The sequence below is a fragment of the Centroberyx affinis genome, unplaced genomic scaffold, assembly GCF_046629955.1.
Source record: "Centroberyx affinis isolate AG114_WGS23_722 - 3 ecotype Tasmania unplaced genomic scaffold, CSIRO-AGI_Caff_v1 ptg005488l_1, whole genome shotgun sequence".
NCBI classification, from domain to species: domain Eukaryota; kingdom Metazoa; phylum Chordata; class Actinopteri; order Beryciformes; family Berycidae; genus Centroberyx; species Centroberyx affinis.
The window spans coordinates 29478-48783 of NW_027282753.1; the positions used below are offsets into that span (position 1 = coordinate 29478).

At 40.3% G+C, this 19306-nt stretch overlaps 1 protein-coding gene across 1 annotated transcript; it reads right to left on the reverse strand.

The window, feature by feature from the left end:
• Positions 1–1999: 1999 nt before the first annotated feature.
• LOC139667384 (zinc finger protein 585A-like) lies at positions 2000–19275 on the reverse strand. The gene is made up of 7 exons (XM_071546836.1): positions 17999–19275; positions 14364–14472; positions 12886–13668; positions 9882–10013; positions 6394–6428; positions 5912–6116; positions 2000–4198 (listed from the first exon to the last, which is right to left on the reverse strand). Exons 1-7 carry the CDS (start codon positions 19052–19054, stop codon positions 3399–3401), a joined length of 3120 nt encoding a protein of 1039 aa, XP_071402937.1. The 5' UTR covers positions 19055–19275; the 3' UTR covers positions 2000–3398.
• Between the last annotated feature and the right edge of the window lie 31 nt (positions 19276–19306).

Sequence of the window (19306 nt, forward strand, 5' to 3'; positions counted from 1 at the left end):
AGAAAGTAACAGTAAGCGCATAGTAATCACATCACACGAGTGAGCTGCTCTGCAGAGTGTGCTATGGTAAACTTCAGACAGCGTCATGGCTAAAAGTGTAATTTGCTGTCCATATGGCTGCTGTGTGGACTATTTTGGAAAATTAGACACGGTAAGCCTGACTTTTTTTGTTTGTAAACGTGTTAGCATATTCTGTAATCTATTAGTTCTCTGCTGGGACAATCAAAATTCATATTTGCATAGATAACTGCAAAACAGATTTTGTTTTGAGTGCAGACCTGTAAGTCCCACAGTTAAATATGCGGGCAATTGTGCATGTTATGAGTGTCCAGAAATAATTGGTAATAACATGAGAATTGGTTAGTTTATTAGGTCCAGCTGAGTGTCGCAGTCAGGTCGACTTCCAGCTGCACCACGACACGTTTTATTGTGTTATTTGCTGACATTGTTTCCTACATTCAAAATCGATATCCTATGAAAGTATTTGTATTGAATATTGATGCCTAACTACTCAAACCAGAATTTCTCTGGTAAATGGTTGAAGCCATTGCAGGTTCCTTTATGTATGATTAGGTTGTCTCATAGTAGCCTATGTTGGTATTTTTATGTGTACAGTGCAATTACATCTTTAGTCCACTATTTGAAGGGCAGGTTTGTAAAAATGAGCATTATGTAGCCTATGCAATAATCAATTATTGTTATAGGTCCCCAATAGTCGGAGCTCTAAGGTCATATAGTCGGTCATTTAGTAATGTTCAGGCTGTTGGTCTACAGTCAGCTGTATGGCTGCACTGAGCACCACCTGCCTCCAATGCGAAATTGTCTTGATTTGTTCCGGAACCTTTTCCCTCCAGACCGACTCACAGGAACACCGACCCCTCGGTGTCCCGGGACCTCATCATTTACAAATTAAGCACTGCTCAATCACCTCTAAAAGAAAAAGATGAAGAGAAAGTTGTATGTTCGTCTTTCAAATAGAGATTGCAAGATGGTTAATATTCTCTAATTTTGTCAAGATGAAGAGGCATCTCCAATATTTTGGGATCTCAGCATCAGGATTTGACCTTGTCCATCAGATCTCCGCTGATTAACCAAAGGAAGCAGAGTAGAGTCACACTGAGCTGCTCAGTAACTGCTGGGACGTTTACATCAGAACCCACTTCTACTTCTTCATTTACAGTTGTTCATTTAGCAGTTTTTGTATTTAGCGCCTCCACCTGAATCGCAGGACCCTGCAGCATGCGTTAGCATCGTGTTTCAAAAGTTGGACGAAACATTTTACTACGAAAGAACGTGAGAAACGGCCCTTTGCTTTATTCTCTGCATCGTTCAAGTTTAAATTTTTCTTATTCCCTGTCCCTTTTCCTTGTTTTATTCTTAGCATTTTTATTCTCGTCGCTTATAACCAATTCTGTAAAGCACTTTGGTACAGTTACATAGAACATGTAACTGTACTAACATCTCAATCAGAACAATATTAAATCTCATCTGACAACTGGATAATGTTATAACCCATATAGATATATGTCTCTCTGTGTGTATATGTTTGTGCTCATTTGACTCTTTGCCATTTCTGTCAAATAACAGGAAGGCTGTGTCTCTACTGCACTCTGTGTTTTCCTCAGGCAGAATTTCAACGAGCGAACCAGAACACAAACAAGATGTAGGAAGTAAAAAGATTGAAGATATTAATTATTAAATGATCATAAAGATATATAGATCAAAATACAATTCCAAAACTATTACAAGGCACAATAACATATTAAGAATACATATTGATAAGCATTCATAATAGAAAAACATAATAGCTAAACATTGAGTTATTCTCTGTTCCAAAACTGTGCAAAAGTTTCATTTTTTACATTTTCAAACAAGTAAAAAGACAAAGTCCATCAGGAACCTCATTAAAAATATAATTTGCATCATAAAGCACAACTGACATTTGGTAAAATAAATAATGTGTGTGACAGTAACAGAGTTTACGAAGGTGTGTGTTTGTGAAAGTTTTCTTCTCCAATCACTTGTCTAATGTCTTCAAAATACACAGTGCAAAAATGTAAACTCGACATGTACATTTTTGCATGTAAAATTTTTCCTAGTAATTTTCCATGAGAACAAATCCTTATTCTTATTTCTTTCAAATTTTGTGATAAAAATTGTTTCATCTGTTAGTGATCATTTCTCCTTTGCCAAGTCACTCCGTCTCCCTGACAGGAAGCTGATTAAACAGCAGGATCATTTTGCAGGGTCCTAATTAATCAATAACTATTTTAGAGGCCATAAAAGAGAATGGAGAAGTCCGTTCATTTCCTCCAGAGCGAACAGAGAAACTCGGCCCATGTTCGGACGCTCAACAGGATTTTCACCACCAACAGCCAATCAGATTTCAGCAGTTCCTTGTTTCCCTACTGATGCGATTATTTTCCACTTGACAAGTGTAAAATGGAGAATTTGATTCCTGCCATTCAAAGCTGACATTTTTTACAGCTTTTATTTGAAAGAAGGGAATAAAATAGTTGATGGCCTTCATCAAACGAAGGCCTAAACAACATGTTTTTAATGCAATAAACAGAGTCTATATTTTTCTACTGAGCTACTGTTGCGCTTTACTTTTTTGTTCTCTTTACTGACATTTTTATAGGCAGCACCTTGACTCTGGCAGTTTGGAAACAACTTAGTTAATCTCAAAGACAACAGGAAGAAACAACAAACCCCATCCGGACAGCTCTGCCACAAGAGGCAACTGCTCCAACTGACCACTGACTCTGGAGCCAAATTATTAATCTCATTACTGATGTATTCAGGATGTTAAGCTCGCCCACGGTGAGTGAAACACCAACATTTAGTGATGGTGTCAGAGAAATATCAGCTGCCTGTGTTCTGTTTCTTTGGTTCCACTTAAAAATCCAAGTGCTCATCACTGCCTCAGCCGGCCTACCGGAGCGGACTGTTGCCATTGCGACAATGCTCAAATCTGAGGTGACAACTAATGTTAACGCCACCAGCAGAACTACAAACAAACCTCATCCAAAAACCAAATGTAGCACCAACACCTCCAGAAAAAAAAGTCTCATAATTATGAATAAAAAAAGAGTAAGGATGATGGAAATATTGTGGATATATTTTTAACATGATTGCCTTGCTACAATGGAACATTACATTACATTACATAATAAAATATAAAATATATAAAACAACACAAAATTTAAATTTTTGTGCATGTATGTAATTTAAGAGCATTATCTGTGTTTTTAAAACTTGAATATTACATTATCTGGGGTAGTCATCATTTGTCCAGGCTTGTAGAAATTTCACTCAAATCCTGAAATTCCACCCCTTAATGTATTCCATTATAGAGCCTGTAGTTTTGCTTTAGCTGATGTAAACCCAGCTCTGATTTAAAGTCCAGGTTCTGCACTGAGATCTGGACACTTGTGTTTCCACGGCTGGTTGGACAGAGAGAAGCTCGCTCCACACTGTGGACAGTGAGGGTCTTCTGTGGTTTCGACGCACCTGTGTCTCCTCAGGGTGCTCGAATATGTGAAGTTTTTCTTACACAGCTGACACCAGTACGGTTTCTCTCCGGTGTGAATCCGCTTGTGCACCGAGAGGCTCTGAAATGTCACGAAGCATTTCTCGCACTGCAGGCAGCGGTAGGGTTTCTCTCCGGTGTGTGTCCGCAGGTGCGCCTGGAGAACACCCAGCTGACTGAAGCTCTTCTGACACTGCGGACACTGGTGTGGTTTCTCTCCGGTGTGCGTGCGCCAGTGTGCCTGCAGGGCGCCCAGCCGGATGAAGCTTTTATTACACTGCGTACACTGGTGTGGTTTCTCCCCAGTATGGATCCGCTGGTGCTGCCTGAAAGCGCCCGCTTGACTGAAACTCCTCCCACAGTGTTCGCAGTAATACGGTTTCTCTCCGGTGTGAATACGCTGGTGTTGCCGGTATCCGTTGGAATTAATGAAACTCCTCCCGCAGAGGTCACAGTGGTACGGTTTCTCTCCGGTGTGACTCCTTTGATGGATCTTCAGGCTTCCTGATGCGGTGTACGCCTTCCCACACTGCTGGCAGCGGTGACATCTGGGTCTGTCTGTGTCTCGTGGTTTCCTGATTGGCTGAGAGGCTGGAGAGGGGAGGAGACTCTCTGGACCTTCAGGACAGGAGAAAACGTCTGTACAGGACAACTCCGATGTCTCTCCTGAAAGAAAGAAAGTCAATCTACAACTAACCAAACACCATTTGGAGTCCTGTTATATTCTTTTTTTGTAATCAATTATTTTATTTTTATATAATAATTTTTAGGGGCAGATTGGGCAGCCATACACAAATCATGTCCTATTGTTCAATGTACTCATCACAACATCAGAGCAAAATGAACATTAAAGGGGGATAGTGACATTCTGAACCTTTTGTATGGAGTAATATAGGTTTTATGTACAAAATTATAATTGAATTGAAAGTTGGATTTCTTTAAGTTATTTGGACATTATTCCATAGAATGTTCAATCAAAATCTCAAATATTTCATGATTTAGTAAAAAACTTTAAAATTGTTCTAATCTTTTAAATTTTTTTGCATATATCCTTGTGACAAAACCATTTGAAACACTTTCCATATTATACATCTGTTAACAGGTAGTTGTTTACTTTAGATGTTAAAAGAACATCATAAGCTTTTACTGCTGCCTGTAAATGAAAAATCTGGCAAGTTAAAAAATGATTGCAATTGAGTAAATGAATAATGGTACATTCAAGACAACTTGGGACTGGGAAACATCCTACTTCCAAATAGGAAAAATCCATTTGAACAGCCTTCCAACTCGTAATTCCTAGTCAGAAACTTGGGACTCTTCTCTGAGCTCCGACTTCCCCAACATAAAGTTCTGTCACATAAACATAAATCAACATGGCGGCGTTCACAGTGAAATGTAAGAACAAAAAATAACATTTTATGCTTTTAAACTGAATTTTTAAGCTCAACAAATACAGTTTGATACTTAAATTGGAAGGTTGAGTTAAGTAGGAAATGGGAGGTTTCCCATTTCACAGTTGTCTTGAACCTTCTGAATCAAATAAATCTCCAAATAAATAGAGACCATTATTACTTGTTACAACAGGGCCGTTCCCAATCAAAAGATCACCAAGCAGGCTGAGTGTTGGGATGAATCTATGTGGCTACTCTTCTTAAAACAAAAGCCCATTGATAGAATTTAAAATTAATTTGAGCCTTGTTGTTTTATATATACTTTGTGATCTCACCATGACACACCAATAACAAGACGGTGGAGTCATACAGAGGGATCATAGAGATAACAAAGTCTATATGGGGCAACACATTCATTTTAACAACAGAAACATGAGCTTGAAAGGATGTAAAGATGACCATGTTTCTAAATCAGTCCTCACCTAAAAACCCTGTATAGTTAATAAATAGGTTTTATATATTTCCATCCCAAAATATCAGAGATTCTCTACGCACATAATCTCAGAAATTGACATGTTGGAGGGGCTAAAAAAACAGTACAGATGATTTTTGAAAATGTATTTTGTAATCTGTAAAATTGCTGAAACATTCAAACAAATTGAATATAAAAAAGGAGTGATAACATATTATTAATAAAAAGCAACACAGCATCAGCATATAAGGAAATAAGATGTTGTATACCACAAATAGTGATAGGATCAACATCAGAATGACGTAAAGCTTGTGCCAGTCGATAAAATAAAAAGAAGCGGGGACAACGGGCAACCTTGACCAATACCACGCCTGATGGGTATGTAATTGGGTGGAGAATTGGTCAGCTTTTTACTGGTGTTCTCTACTAATTTACCAAGGTTTTTTCTTTACTGTTGTCCTGTGGTAATTTTCTTCTTTTTTTTTTTTTTTTTACTGGTTTTCTGCAGTAATTTACCAATATGTAGCTGGTGTGTGGGTGAGGAGGCTGGAGGAGTCCCGTCTTCCTGGGTGGAGCTGCTCTCTGCTTCTCCTCTCATGCTGCTGGACTCCACTAGAGGGAAGAAGACTGGCTCCTCCTTAACAGAGAAAGGTAGCTCCTCCTTAACAGAGAAAGCTAGCTCCTCCTTAAGAGAGAGAGCTAGCTCCTCCTGACACAGACTCTGATAGAGAGATGAAGAGATACAGAGAGAGAGGGAATTATGAGCCTTCATCTGCATTGTAATATATCGTAAGTTAGAAAAACGTTAATGTTACCCAATGCCAATTTTATGTCACCCATAGAATAATATTATTAGCTAGTTTAATAAGCTAACATTATCCACAGAATGGCATTAAGTTATCAATAGCTAGCTAGCTAGTGTTTCCAAAACAATATCATTAAGTCATTAATAATGTTATCTACAAAATAAGAAAACCTTACAGTGATATTTCTCTCACCTCTGCTGTAGAACTCATTCTACTGCCAAATTCAGCTCAGCTGTCTTCTTCTTCACCTGCAAAATAAAATGTTTGTTGGTTAAGAAGCTGGACGTTTTCTGAAGTATCAACAACACCAACTAGACTGTAGCATCTACTAACACACATGTGATGTGATGGAACAATCTCTTCAGCTCCAGACTGAGCATTTATACAGAAGCCGGTTCCAATGTTAGAAGAAGTGACCCAGCAGTGGAGACTGTAGACGACTTCAGGCTGCAGCATAGAGCTGAACAATTAATTGATTGATTGATTGATTGATTTAATTTTTTGACAATATCTTTCAGCCATACTACAGAGTCAGAAATCTACAGACCGTCAGAGAGCAGCATCATTCACTAACCACCGGATCTACATGTTACTGGACCATCAGACAGCGGAGGCTTATTCCTAGTTTCCTACATTACCCAGTTATTTCTTACTACTGGTAAGGAGATCAAATGTTCTGCCAGCAATGTATTCACAATGGCGATGCATTTGGAAACAGGGTTGGATTAGGAGGAACACATTATCAGTAGGTGTGTTGGGCCTGTCTTCAATCTTGACCAATCAAATCACTTGTTTTCGTGCCCTTTAAAAGCAGTATGCTCTGCTCCACAGTGCTCTATTTCCAAATGAAAGAGAAAAGTCCGGACAGATCCGCCACAAAAACTTCTCCCAAGAGGAAACTGATGTTCCTGTGCAGGAGGAGAATTACATGAACTGAAACAAGCTGCTCAGGGCAGATGATGTTAAATTAGCTTGGGATGAGAAAACACATTTGGTTAACATGAGTTTCCCAAGATACTGAAATTCCCTTCAGTGTTGTCATAGCGCGTACTGACAGTTCTGTGCTGAATGGCAATCACTCACACCACAGCTGCATGTGTATATAGTGAGAAAGAAAAATGTTTTATCTTATTTTGTCCTGCTTGAAGGGTTTACAGCAAAGTCAAATTGGCCAACATATCATCCAAAAATGGTTGGTAAGTTTTATAGGATAGATAGGATAGGATAGATAATAGGATCAGTCTCTCTTGGTAAATATGCTGCCAGAGGAGGAGCACTGAGCTCAAAACGCGTTGCATATTCTGCATGTTTATAGCCTATATATGTTCACCTGCTCATTATGCGCTGTTGTTGATTTATGCGCTTTTTAAGCTTTTAATACATTTTTGACATTGCACATGTAAGGTGCTTCCAGTCTCTTCATTTTGATTGCATCGCTTGGTTAAAGGAATAGTTCACCCAAAACTGAAAATCCTGTCATCATCTACTCCCCCTCATGCTCAAATGAAACACAGGTGAAATTTGTTAGTCCATATAACACACAGGGAGGCTGCAGCACAACTTGGTAGCAGCCTTCTCCAAAACAACTGAAGTCAATGGGGACCTGTTCTTTAGAGCTCCAACACAAAAACAGCCAAACAATCACACTGTGAATAGAAAGACCTATACACCATTATTTGTTGCAAATCAATCAGCTGTAGTTCAGATTTGCACTAAATGATGGTGTAAATATACTGTAGGTCTTTTTGGAACTCTGAAGAACTGGTCCCCACTGACTTCAGTTGTTTTGGAGAAGGCTGCTATGGAGTTGTGCTGCAGCCTCCCTGTGTGTTATATGGACAAACTTCACCTGTGTTTCAACTGGCATGAGGGTGAGGAGATGAGGACAGGATTTTCATTTTTGGGTGAACTATTCCTTTAAAGCCATGAAAACAGAACAGAGCGGCGACACAAGCGTAGATCCCAGTAATCATCGACACCAAAACTGCACCGAGCCGCTTTATCGTCTCTCACTGAAGGCTTCTAAATACATTTCTGGTGATTTTTGCTTGATCTTTGCCCTCTATTATAATTAAAAAAACAAAAACCGAAGATCAACTTCAGACTCGCTTCGTTTTAAACCTGCGGTGAGTGCTTTACATTCACCATTGCCAGCTGACGTTGATGAATAAGCGTGTTTGACTCCCACTTCTTTACAAGAAAATGTCAGATCGCTCGTATTCAGTAAACAGCTGCACAAGTAGACGGATGGATTTTTCCACTCCAGCTGTTTCCTTCATCACAGGCAACTATTCCCTGCAGTATCAAAACTGACCATAGATGATAAAGGAATAACCAGATCTTAATGGATAATCACTCTCAGTGTATTTGACACTTACTGCTTACAAGTAGGGCTGGGCGATATGGTTGAAATCAATATCATGATAATCATAAGGAGTTTTCTCAATATCAATATATACCACGATATGATTCATGTATGCAAAATCACGTTAAATAATCAAATGAATGTTCATCTCATTGAACTGAATGGTAATGTTAGGTGTGATCTCAAACAAAACTGAAATTTTCAAATAATATTCCTACCATACCTCATTTTATCAGAGTTTTTAAGTAAAATTTGCTTGTCGTCATCAATTTAGACAGCAGAAATGTGTGTCATGATATCAAAATATCTTCATATCATCACAATATGATTCCACTGAAAGAGGATAAACGATAATATTGAATTATCGCCCAGCCCTACTTAGAAGTGACAGCAGGCTTGGTGGTCTACGGGTCAATAAATCTGTTGCAATGGATAAGACACTATGCTTTATTTTCTTCGTCCATATTGTAGCCTAATAGTCTTACTGAGGCTGCAGTAGATCTTCTGTCTGTCCAGGAAATGAACCACAAGACAGAAAACACTAATAAAGTCTCATGATATTGAATGATTTTGGAGGTGGCTCAGCTGATTTCATCATAACACACAGAGCCAAGCTGTTCTGGTTGTATCACAGTATTTAAAATCTTTCAGCAGTTTACTTTTCCACCGGGTAAAGAGCAAGTGAGAAACGCACTATATCAACTTCCATCACTAAAGTGAAAGTGAAAAAGGGGTTAAAGAAGTCTATCCAGGATCTCTCCGTCAATATCCATCTGCAGTATCCAACTAGTGAGGCCCAGACTGTTTTGTTGACCATCATTTTTATGTAATCTTGAGCAGCAAAGTAATGAGTCTCACTATTCACAGTTTACAGTGTGAAACTGTCTTCCTGGGCCGACTTTTGCATTTTGCGATTCTGAAACAAAGCAGTCCTGTTTTAATGCAGCTGTCAGTCTGAGGTCATCTCGTGACGTCACTCCGGGCTCCGCTCCGTCAAACTGATGCAGAGGCGATTTAAAGGAGCATCGATTCACAAAGTAGAGTCTGTTAACCATCAACTAAGAGATTATTACTATAGATAAACCGATTTCAATTAAGAAACGAGTAAGTTACGAGTTCTAGTTTAGCACAAAGCTAATGTTTAGCTAGCGAGTTCTGTGACTGATGGATGATAACAGGAAGTTACGGCAGCGAAAAAATACTTTTATTTATTTAAAACAAGCGTTTGGACTGCAGCTCATCAGATCAAAGCTTAGCAGCCAGCTGCAGAAAGCTCGTGTGTCCCGTTGGTGTGTTCATACTGTTGAGCTCCTACCTGAAGCAGTCCGAGGGCCGTGAGCCTGAGCTGCTTCTTCATCAGAGGAAGACAAAGGCTTTTCCCTGGTCGCCAAGGCCTCTATCTGACCTGGAGTCTTCTGGTCGGAGTTACCGGACGCTCTCCGCGGCGCTACGACGAGCACAACCGTGCACATCTACCGTAGGACTAACACAGTAGTAGCCTAGCATAACACATCCGAGCTAAGACAGCACAAAGTTAGCACCGAGGATCTGGAAGAAACCCGCTGACTTTAAACGGCTAGGCTGCTTACAGCTTTACAGCTTTGAACCCGGACTGCTATCAGGAACTACTAGACTCAGGAAGACCAGGAAGACCGAGAGGAAACTTCTTTTCTCTCTCTGTTTACGTTTCGCTTCAACTCTCGGCCGCCATGTTGCTTTACACACCAGTGTCAAGCCAGCTACAACAAAAGCTAACATATCCGGTCACAACCTTCACAATAAAACGCTTACTGGCAAAAACATGTTTCAACATTTCTTGAATAATAAAAAGCCGTAAAATCAGCTAGAATTGCTTGTTCCTCCTGACTGACATAAAAACGAGTAAGACTTCCGGTCCGCTCTTTTCAGAATAAAAGTGACATTCATGCAAATCTACAGCATTTAAATACTGACTACTAATCCTTTATTTGCACAAAAACAGCAAATTAATAAATAAAATATTCAGTGATGCTTGCTCGTCCGGTGTCCGTCTCATTACTTTGCATGTTGTAACTGCAGTAGCTAATCTGTGGCCATTTAGATATCTGTCTATATCCAAATCTGTGACTAATTGGCAACTAACAAAACATTTTGGTTAAGAAGTTACTGATACTGAAAGACAGCTAACCTACTGGAGCATAGCTGTACAGCAGAGTGGATCTCTTCTTGGTGAATGATGTGTTCATCCTGATTATTCAGGACTGAAGGAACTTCATCGACAGCAACAGTTGATGCTGCACAGAAAGCGAAGCGCTGCGGGACTGAACAGCATCTGGACTTCAAAGTGAGTCCTCTGTGTTTTAGTCGAGGCTCTTTATGCTGCAAGTCTGTCCTGCACATTTTGTACTAAATCAAAACCCCGGGGCGAACAGAATAAACACATGTGGAGCAACACATAGAATTAACAAATTTACACCGTGATGCTCTCATTTCTCTACAGCCATGATACTATGTTGTCAAAATGAAATTGATAATGATATATTGAGGTAAATATTCTACACATGGCTTTAAAAATCACCATCAAATGACAAACTTGAAAACAGAATGTTAGATGTTTCCTTTAAAATCAGTCAAGATGCAAGATGAGGAAAATTATTCTCATTTTGCTCATGCAGAACTTGGATGAAGAGGCATTTCCCATATTTTCAGACATCAGAGTCAGAATTTGACGACCTTCTTCATCTCACCGCCTCTGATCAGCCGAGACAAGAAGCAGTTCAGTCCGGCTGCTGCTGTCACACTGAGCTGCTGAGAGACTGAGACTGGACTCATTAACAGCTGACTCTGGAGCCAATATTGTCTGTGGGTCCAAGTACTACAGGATGAAGGGAGGAATTATATAGAGGAACAAAATCGACAAACTTATCCTGTAAGCTTTCATATGTAAACAACACACATCCAAGGCAGAAAGGGAAACCAATCTTTGCTTCAAAGAATTGCAAAGTAATCAATTGACGTTCTTTGTTTTTCGCACATTTTAGTAACTAAAACTACTTTTACTTTTGTTTGACGGATACTTGCTGTGATCAGGACGCCGACATGATTCATATCGTCTGGACTTCTAGATGAAGGTAAGGAGTCGCCATTTTCAGTGAGTCTGTTGTGTATGAACTCCTGTTACAGAAGAAGGGATTGTTGTTTGTGTAACAGTAGGGTCGTAAAATTGTGTGTGTGTGTGTGTAGAGACACAATTATGAGATTTCACTCTTTCAAACAGCATACTGCATAGTCGGATTTATTAAAGATTTCTCCCTTACACAACATATTGAATATAAATAACACCACAACTGGTTTCGATTTAACGTTAGCTATCTAATAGCTCTAGTAACGTTAGCAGGCTAGTTCATACTAGCAAAGACTTCTGTCCAGTAACAAAGCACAAGTCAACTGAAATGTGTTACAAATGAAAAGTGCAAAGTTCATAACATAACACAAAAATTACATATCAATTAAAATCAAGTTTTATTAAGTACAAATTGATGCAAAGGGAACTCTAATTTCCACATAGTGCGCCACCGTACTGCTGTGACATCACACTGCTGTGAAGTCAGCTGTGTGAGAACTTGGGCGGAATGGAGTCACGGATCAGTAGGCGGCACTCTTAAAGGTGCTATACGTAACAATAAACATTAACATATCATTGTCTAATTAATTGTAACACCTTGGTATAATTAGTGTAAACAAATGAAACCATGGAGTAGATGATGCTGTTAACGACCACGTTTCCCATAAATCTCAATGCTTCCTGTCACAAAGATGTGCCGTTTGTCCCCACTTCCCCTCCTGGCCTTTTTTGCTTCTTCAAAGGTGAAGTACTTTCTCTTTCTCTTTCTAGAATAATAATAATAATAATGATAATGATAATGATAATGATAATGATAATGATAATGATAATGATAATGATAATAATAATTGATTACATTTATATAGCACTTTTCTAAGTACTCAAAGCACTTCACATATTTGGGGGGGGGGGGGGGACTCAACTCATCCACCTCCGATGTGTAGCACCCACCTGGGTGATGCACGGCAGCCAGACCTTTCTCTCGTTACACCATCTGCCACTGACAGCTCGCGCCTCCTGTTTTGTGCCATAAATCAACCTCCGTTTGTGGCATAAAGTAATTCAGGAGATATCGCGCAAAATCAGACCCAGTGGCGCACAATGCAGTGTAGGTCTTGTTTATTTACAGTAAAGGTACTAATGTCTCAAAATTACTGTGGCAATGATTTATTGGTGTTAAAATTCTACACCCAGCTCCGTTAAGCAGTTCAGATGCACCGGTGTTTGTTCAGGGTCGATAAATAAGTGAAGTTTTTCTTGCACTGTTGACAGCCGTACGGTTTCTCTCCGGTGTGCCTCCGCTTGTGCACCATGAGGCTCTGAAGTGTAGCGTAGCGTTTCTCACACTGCGGACAGCCATATGGTTTCTCTCCTGTGTGACTGCGCTGATGCACTGTGCAGTTCTGAAAAGTCACAAAGCGTTTCTCACACTGTGGACACTGGTAGGGTTTCTCTCCGGTGTGGACACGCTGGTGCACCGTGAGGTTCTGTAGAGTACGGAAGCGTTTCTCGCACTGCGGACACCAGTATGGTTTCTCTCCGGTGTGAATACGCTGGTGAACTGAGAGAGCCTGGAATGTGAGGAAGTGTTTCCCACACAGCAGACAGGTGGGGAGTTTCTCTTTAGTGTGGATCCGCCGGTGAAGGTTGAAGGAACTTCTTTGACTGAAACTCCTCCCACATTGGTCACAAGAATAAGGTTTCTCTCCAGTGTGAACACGCTGGTGATTCCTGTACGCTTCCGATTTAATGAAACTCTTCCCACACTGGTCGCAGTGATACGGTCTCTCTCCAGTGTGAATACGCCAATGCACTTTTAAATTTTCGGCACTACAGTACGCCTTCCCGCACTGCTGGCAGACATGACTTGCGGGTCTCTCTCCGCCTCTGTCTCTGCCTCTCCGTTTCCTGATTGGCTGAGAGGCTGTGGAGGGGAGGGGCGTCTGTTGACCTTCAGGACAGGAGGAAACCCGAGTCCGGGACGACCGGGACTTAAATCCTGGAAAAAAGAAAGAAAAAGAAAGGATGACAGTTAGAGGCTGATCAGTATGTGTTATTCCAAGGGCCAATGCTGATGCTTAGGGGGCGGCTGATAGCTGGTAAATAACAATTTATAACTGTTACATACACTACCAGTCAAAACTTTGGACCCACCTGATTGAATGTTCTATGTTTTTCATTCTCTTAAAGCCATTTTGATCTAAAGGCTTCTGCTTAAATGCTTTAGTTTCTTAGACAAATATAAATAGTGAAGTTGATCCTATGTACACATTTATTTCCAAAGCCTTTTGCCTTTCCATCAAGGCAAAGAGCGGCTACTTTAAAGAATCTAAAATATAACACTTTTTTGGTCACAGCATAATTCCATTTGTGTTAGTTCATAGTTTTACTGTCTTTACTATTATTCAAAAATGTAGAAAATAGTAAAAATAAAGAAAAATGTGGTGTGTCCATATGAGAATAACACCGCCTGCATTAAGGTTCAGAGAGTGAATCAATATGATCCGACAAAAAGTTCCAACATTTTTCATCTGATCCTGAGATGCTGCAGGCTCGTTACATCACATCCTTCTCTGAGTAAACTAACAACCATCCAATAAATCAATGTAAATGTTCCTCTGCTGTCCTACAGTAATTTACCTTTTAACTGCTGTGTCTGTGTGAAATGAAATCAAAGCTGTGAGCAGAGTGAACCTGAGGAGGCCGGACGAGTCGCGTCTTCCTGAGTGGAACTTCTCTTCACTCTTCTTCTCTTCTTCTCCTTGCAGATGAATTCCACTGGAGGTAAGAGGCCCAATTCCTCCTGAGAGAGAGAGAGAGAGAGACACACACAGAGAGAGAATTATAAGCCATTATCTTATCCACAGAACAACATTAAGTTTTCAATAGCCAGGATAACATTATCTACAAAATAACAAAACATCACAGTGATATTTCTCTCACCTCTTCTGAAGAACTCATTCTGCCTTAGTGGCTAACACCAAATTCAGCTCAGCTGTTCTTCACCTGCAAAAAAATATTTGTTGGTTAACAAGCTGTAGGTTTGAACCAGCAGTCCCAAGTCAAGTCCCAAGTCTAAATGTAGAACAGCAAGTCAAGTCAGAACAAATCAAGAGTCCAGTATCAATTTAATATCTTAAAGAAAACTAAATATCTAGGACTTTTCAATGCAATATGGTTTTAATAGGATAAAAACTTGGTAAGAGCATCATGAGTTTGATTTATATAATCAGTTTCCACTTCAATAAATTCAATCATTCCATACCAATTCAGAAAACACTTTTACTTGATAAATGAATAAAACGATTATCGATTACTTCTGTCGATCGACTAATCAATTAATCGACTAATCGTTTCAGCACTACCTCCTTCCCATTACATCTGCAGCACCAACAGACTGTAACTCCCCACACATCCCACTGCCTCCCCCCTCCTCCACATCATAATGTACAGTAGAAACCCGTCTATCAGCGATCTCTATCCCGTCTCACTTCACTGCATGAATTACCTGTCTCTCTCTCTCTCTCTCTCTCCTACAGGCTGTTCTGCTGCAGTGACACACTGCACTCTAAACACTCTTTTCCTCCCTGAATCACAGATCACACTGGCTGATTTTAACTCTGATTCTAAGCCCGATTTGAATGTGGGCATGTCGGTCAGTCAAGATTATCCTTTGGTGTGAACAGGATCAAGACTGCTGACTGGAGCCGTTTGGCAAAACTTTCCCCCCCAGACATCTTTGATTTTGTCGGTCCGGTCCGGTCCGGTCTGGTCTGGTGGGGTCGGGCAATGGAAGATATTGCCAAAAATATCGATTTTTGTGATTATTTGACAGAATCTTGCAATTGCGATTTAAACTGTGATTCATATCATCACAAGTTTTTCTTGTCCTATTTTTTTAAACCTTTAAAATTGTTTAAAGAAAAAAAATATGTGTGCAGGATTTACTGAGTTTAAGTCTGATGAAAGGTTTTCACCAATATTGTACTTGATTTATGGACCAAAGATTACCCACAGCACTAAAACACCTTGTTTAGATGTGGATTTTGGACGCCTCTCTCTCTCTTAAGCAATTAATTGCATATTGCGATTTCAATATTTTTTTTAGATTAATTGTTAATTAATTTCTCATGAATTAATTGCTCATGAATTAATAAATTGCTCTAAATGGGAGTTTAGAAACGGGGAAGAAAAAGAAAATAAACCATTAGAGAAATCACATTTAACGCATTCAGGCCACTCAATGAACTGAACTGACACAATTTTTGACTGAATAATCTGGACCTATCAACTTCAATGGGGGTGCCGAAATTGACGTCATTTCCGTCAGCCATTTGTTTGACTGCCCTGTCAGTGTACGGAAGGTTTCTTCATATCAGCAATCTAAAACGCATATGGTTTTGATTTTGAGATATGTTGCACTAAGCATCAACACATCTCATTTGGCTTAATTTCACAAAAATCCACTCTGCATTATTTACATGAACGACAAAATTAGTGACCGAACTACACTACCCAGCATGCATTTAGCTAGTAGCTCGCTAGCTTCACAGACTACGATGACTATGATGAGCCTGAACTCAGAGTTTAGTGAAGTCCCACTCACATCACTCTCTTCCTTATTAAATGATCTGTCAAAATGAGCTGAGATGTCAGTTTTGTTTTCCCACCTCCTCACATCCACACATCTACCGTAGGACTAACACAGTAGTAGCCTAGCATAACACATCCGAGCTAAGACAGCACAAAGTTAGCACCGAGGATCCGGAAGAAACCCGCTGACTTTAAACGGCTAGGCTGCTTACAGCTTTACAGCTTTGAACCCGGACTGCTATCAGGAACTACTAGACTCAGATCAACCGGGAAGACCGAGAGGATTGCCTCTTTTCTCTCCTCAACTTTCGTCCGCCATGTTGCTTTACACACCAGTGTGTTAAGTCAGCCAGAACAACAAGCAGACTTCCGGTTCATTCTTTTCAGAATAAAAGCGCCACTCATACAAATCCGCAACATTTAAATACTGACTACAAGAACCTAATTTTGTACAAAATAAAGAAAAAATATGTGCAATACAAATGATTTTCTCTAGTAAAAAAAAATTCTGATCATTTTGGTAGTTTCTGGACTACCTTCGCTACTCAATTCCGGTCCTGCAGGTTTTTTTTTGTTTTTTTTTTATTGCATGTACCTGACTCCAGAGACAGTATAGCCCGATCCCAATGTCCCCCCTACGGACTAAACCCTGAGCCCGCTCGGACTTAATTGACGTCTCCTGTGTGCGCAGCTGTAGTTCCTGAGTGCAAGAAGTCATGAGGGCTCCAAATGGTACATGAGGAACGGGCCAGCACTTTGTGAGATCACGTGTTGCCTTGACGACGTCAGACATCAATTAATCAATTTGTACTTTACTCTTTGTTTGCGCTTTTGTCTAAACAGCATTATTAAGCTGAAATGAAAAAGAAGATGAATAATGTTAAATAGGCCTGGGTATATGTTTTGCAACATTGCAGAGTTTATATACTGTGCTAATGGATATAGAAAATACACTTCATTCTACGAGAGGTTAACCTGCACTACATCATTACAATATGTAAAAAAAACAAAAACAAAAAGAAGAGTAGGAGTCACCTTGAAAGCAAAAGTTACTTTTAATAAAGCTTAATGAGCGCAATTCAACGCATAAAAAAGCAAAAGGCTATGTACATGCTGCTTATATTACTAGCATCTAATACAACCTTCTTAAACGTTTAGGAAAACGTAACTTTCTTTTTTCTCAAATGATCTATCACATGATGATCTTAAATCATCTAGAGCTTGTTCATGGGCCAAAATTTTAACTTTGGTATGAATACTGAGAAAAAAACATTGAAACTGAAACATGAAATAACACTTAAAGTTGTTAAATTTGCTTCGAAATTCTTTCATCAAATAGCCATCAATTGACCGTTAGCAACACATTTGTTAACTCCCAACCCACTTAGTTACTGTTGCTATGTCCAACAAACATTGAAGATGCACACAACCAAAGATGTTACTATCCGCCTCAGCAGTTCCCCAACTACCCACATTTTTACCGTGTTATGTCCTTGTCAAGAGTCAAACTGCTGCAACAACAGCCGTATTCCAATATTCTCAGTGCGGTGATGGAGGCTCTGTCAGAACTGTGGAGCAACAATGTCAGAGGAAGTAGACGGATACTAAGCACAGATTGATGGACTGCTATGTCAATCATTAGTTTGCAAAGGGTCAATAGTTCTTTTGGAGAGAATGAGAACAGAAACTACAGAAAAATGTAATAATCTTTTAGGACTTTAGGATCCATCTGATGATGAGTTTTCTCCAACCTCATGACTCTTCATGTGTGTTTTGAGGCAGTGGCCCTGAGTAAAGGCTTTGTCACAGACAGTGCACTGGTATGGTCTCTCCCCGCTGTGGGTCCTCATGTGGACGGTGAGGTGCTCGAGGCGAGAGGACGCTTTACCGCAAACCCCACATACAAAGGGTTTTTGACCAGAATGGACTCTCAGATGGGTGTTGAGATGAGTCTTGCGTTTAAAGGACCGGCCACATTCTGTGCAGCAGTATGGCGTCTCCCCAGTGTGAATCCTCATGTGAATCTTCAGATCTCCACTGGTCGAAAAGGCCTTTCCACATTCGCTGCAAGGGTACGGCCTCTCCTTGGTATGGGTTCTCAAGTGAGCCTTTAACCCGGAACTCATACGGAATGTTTTGCAGCAAACATCGCAGAGGTATGGTTTCTCTCTAACCGTGTGAATCCTCTCATGGGATTTCAGTGTTCCAGGAAGTTTGAAGCGCTTCTCACAAAACTGACAGCTGTAGCGCCTTTCCCCTGTGTGGACCGACCTGTGGCGGGATAAAGATCCAAGGTCAGAGAAAGATTTACCGCACACACTGCAGCGGAACGGCTTCTCACCCGTGTGGATCCTGCGGTGAGCTTTGACATGTGCCTTTAGACCAAACGCTTTATGGCAAATATCGCATTTATGCGGTTTATCCACTGCATGGACCCAATGGTGATTGCTCAACTTTGACTTGTGAGCAAATGTTTTATGGCAAACATCACATTTGTGTGGTTTATCCACCACATGGACCCACCGGTGATTGTTCAACACCGACTTCTGAGTGAATGCTTTATGGCAAATATTGCATTCATATGGTCTCTCTTCTGTGTGTAAAGTGGCGTGCTCGTTGAGGCCTTCCATGGTCAGGAAAGACTTTCCACAAACAGGACAGTCATGAGATTTTTGGTGACTTTGCAGATGACCCCCCAACGCCTCTGCAGATTCCAAATGTTCTCCGCACACCCCGCACAGACATCCTTGATCGTCCACGTGACTCCAGGTGTGTTTGAACAAAATGCTCATTGACCCGTGCAGAGATCCACAGACTTTACAGGAGAGAAAAGAGTTATTGTTCTCAATCACAGTCTTTGGAGAAGATTGGATCACTTTCCTGCTCTTGGCCCTAAAACAAGAACGTCTGATGTGCCGCTTCCTTGTGTTTGGTGAGTGTGATGCAGGTTTGCTCTCCTTCAGGTCCTCATCACTCTCATCTGGTTTCCAATCATCATCTCTGTCATCTTGCTTCTCATCTTCATCACTGGTGTCCCATTCATT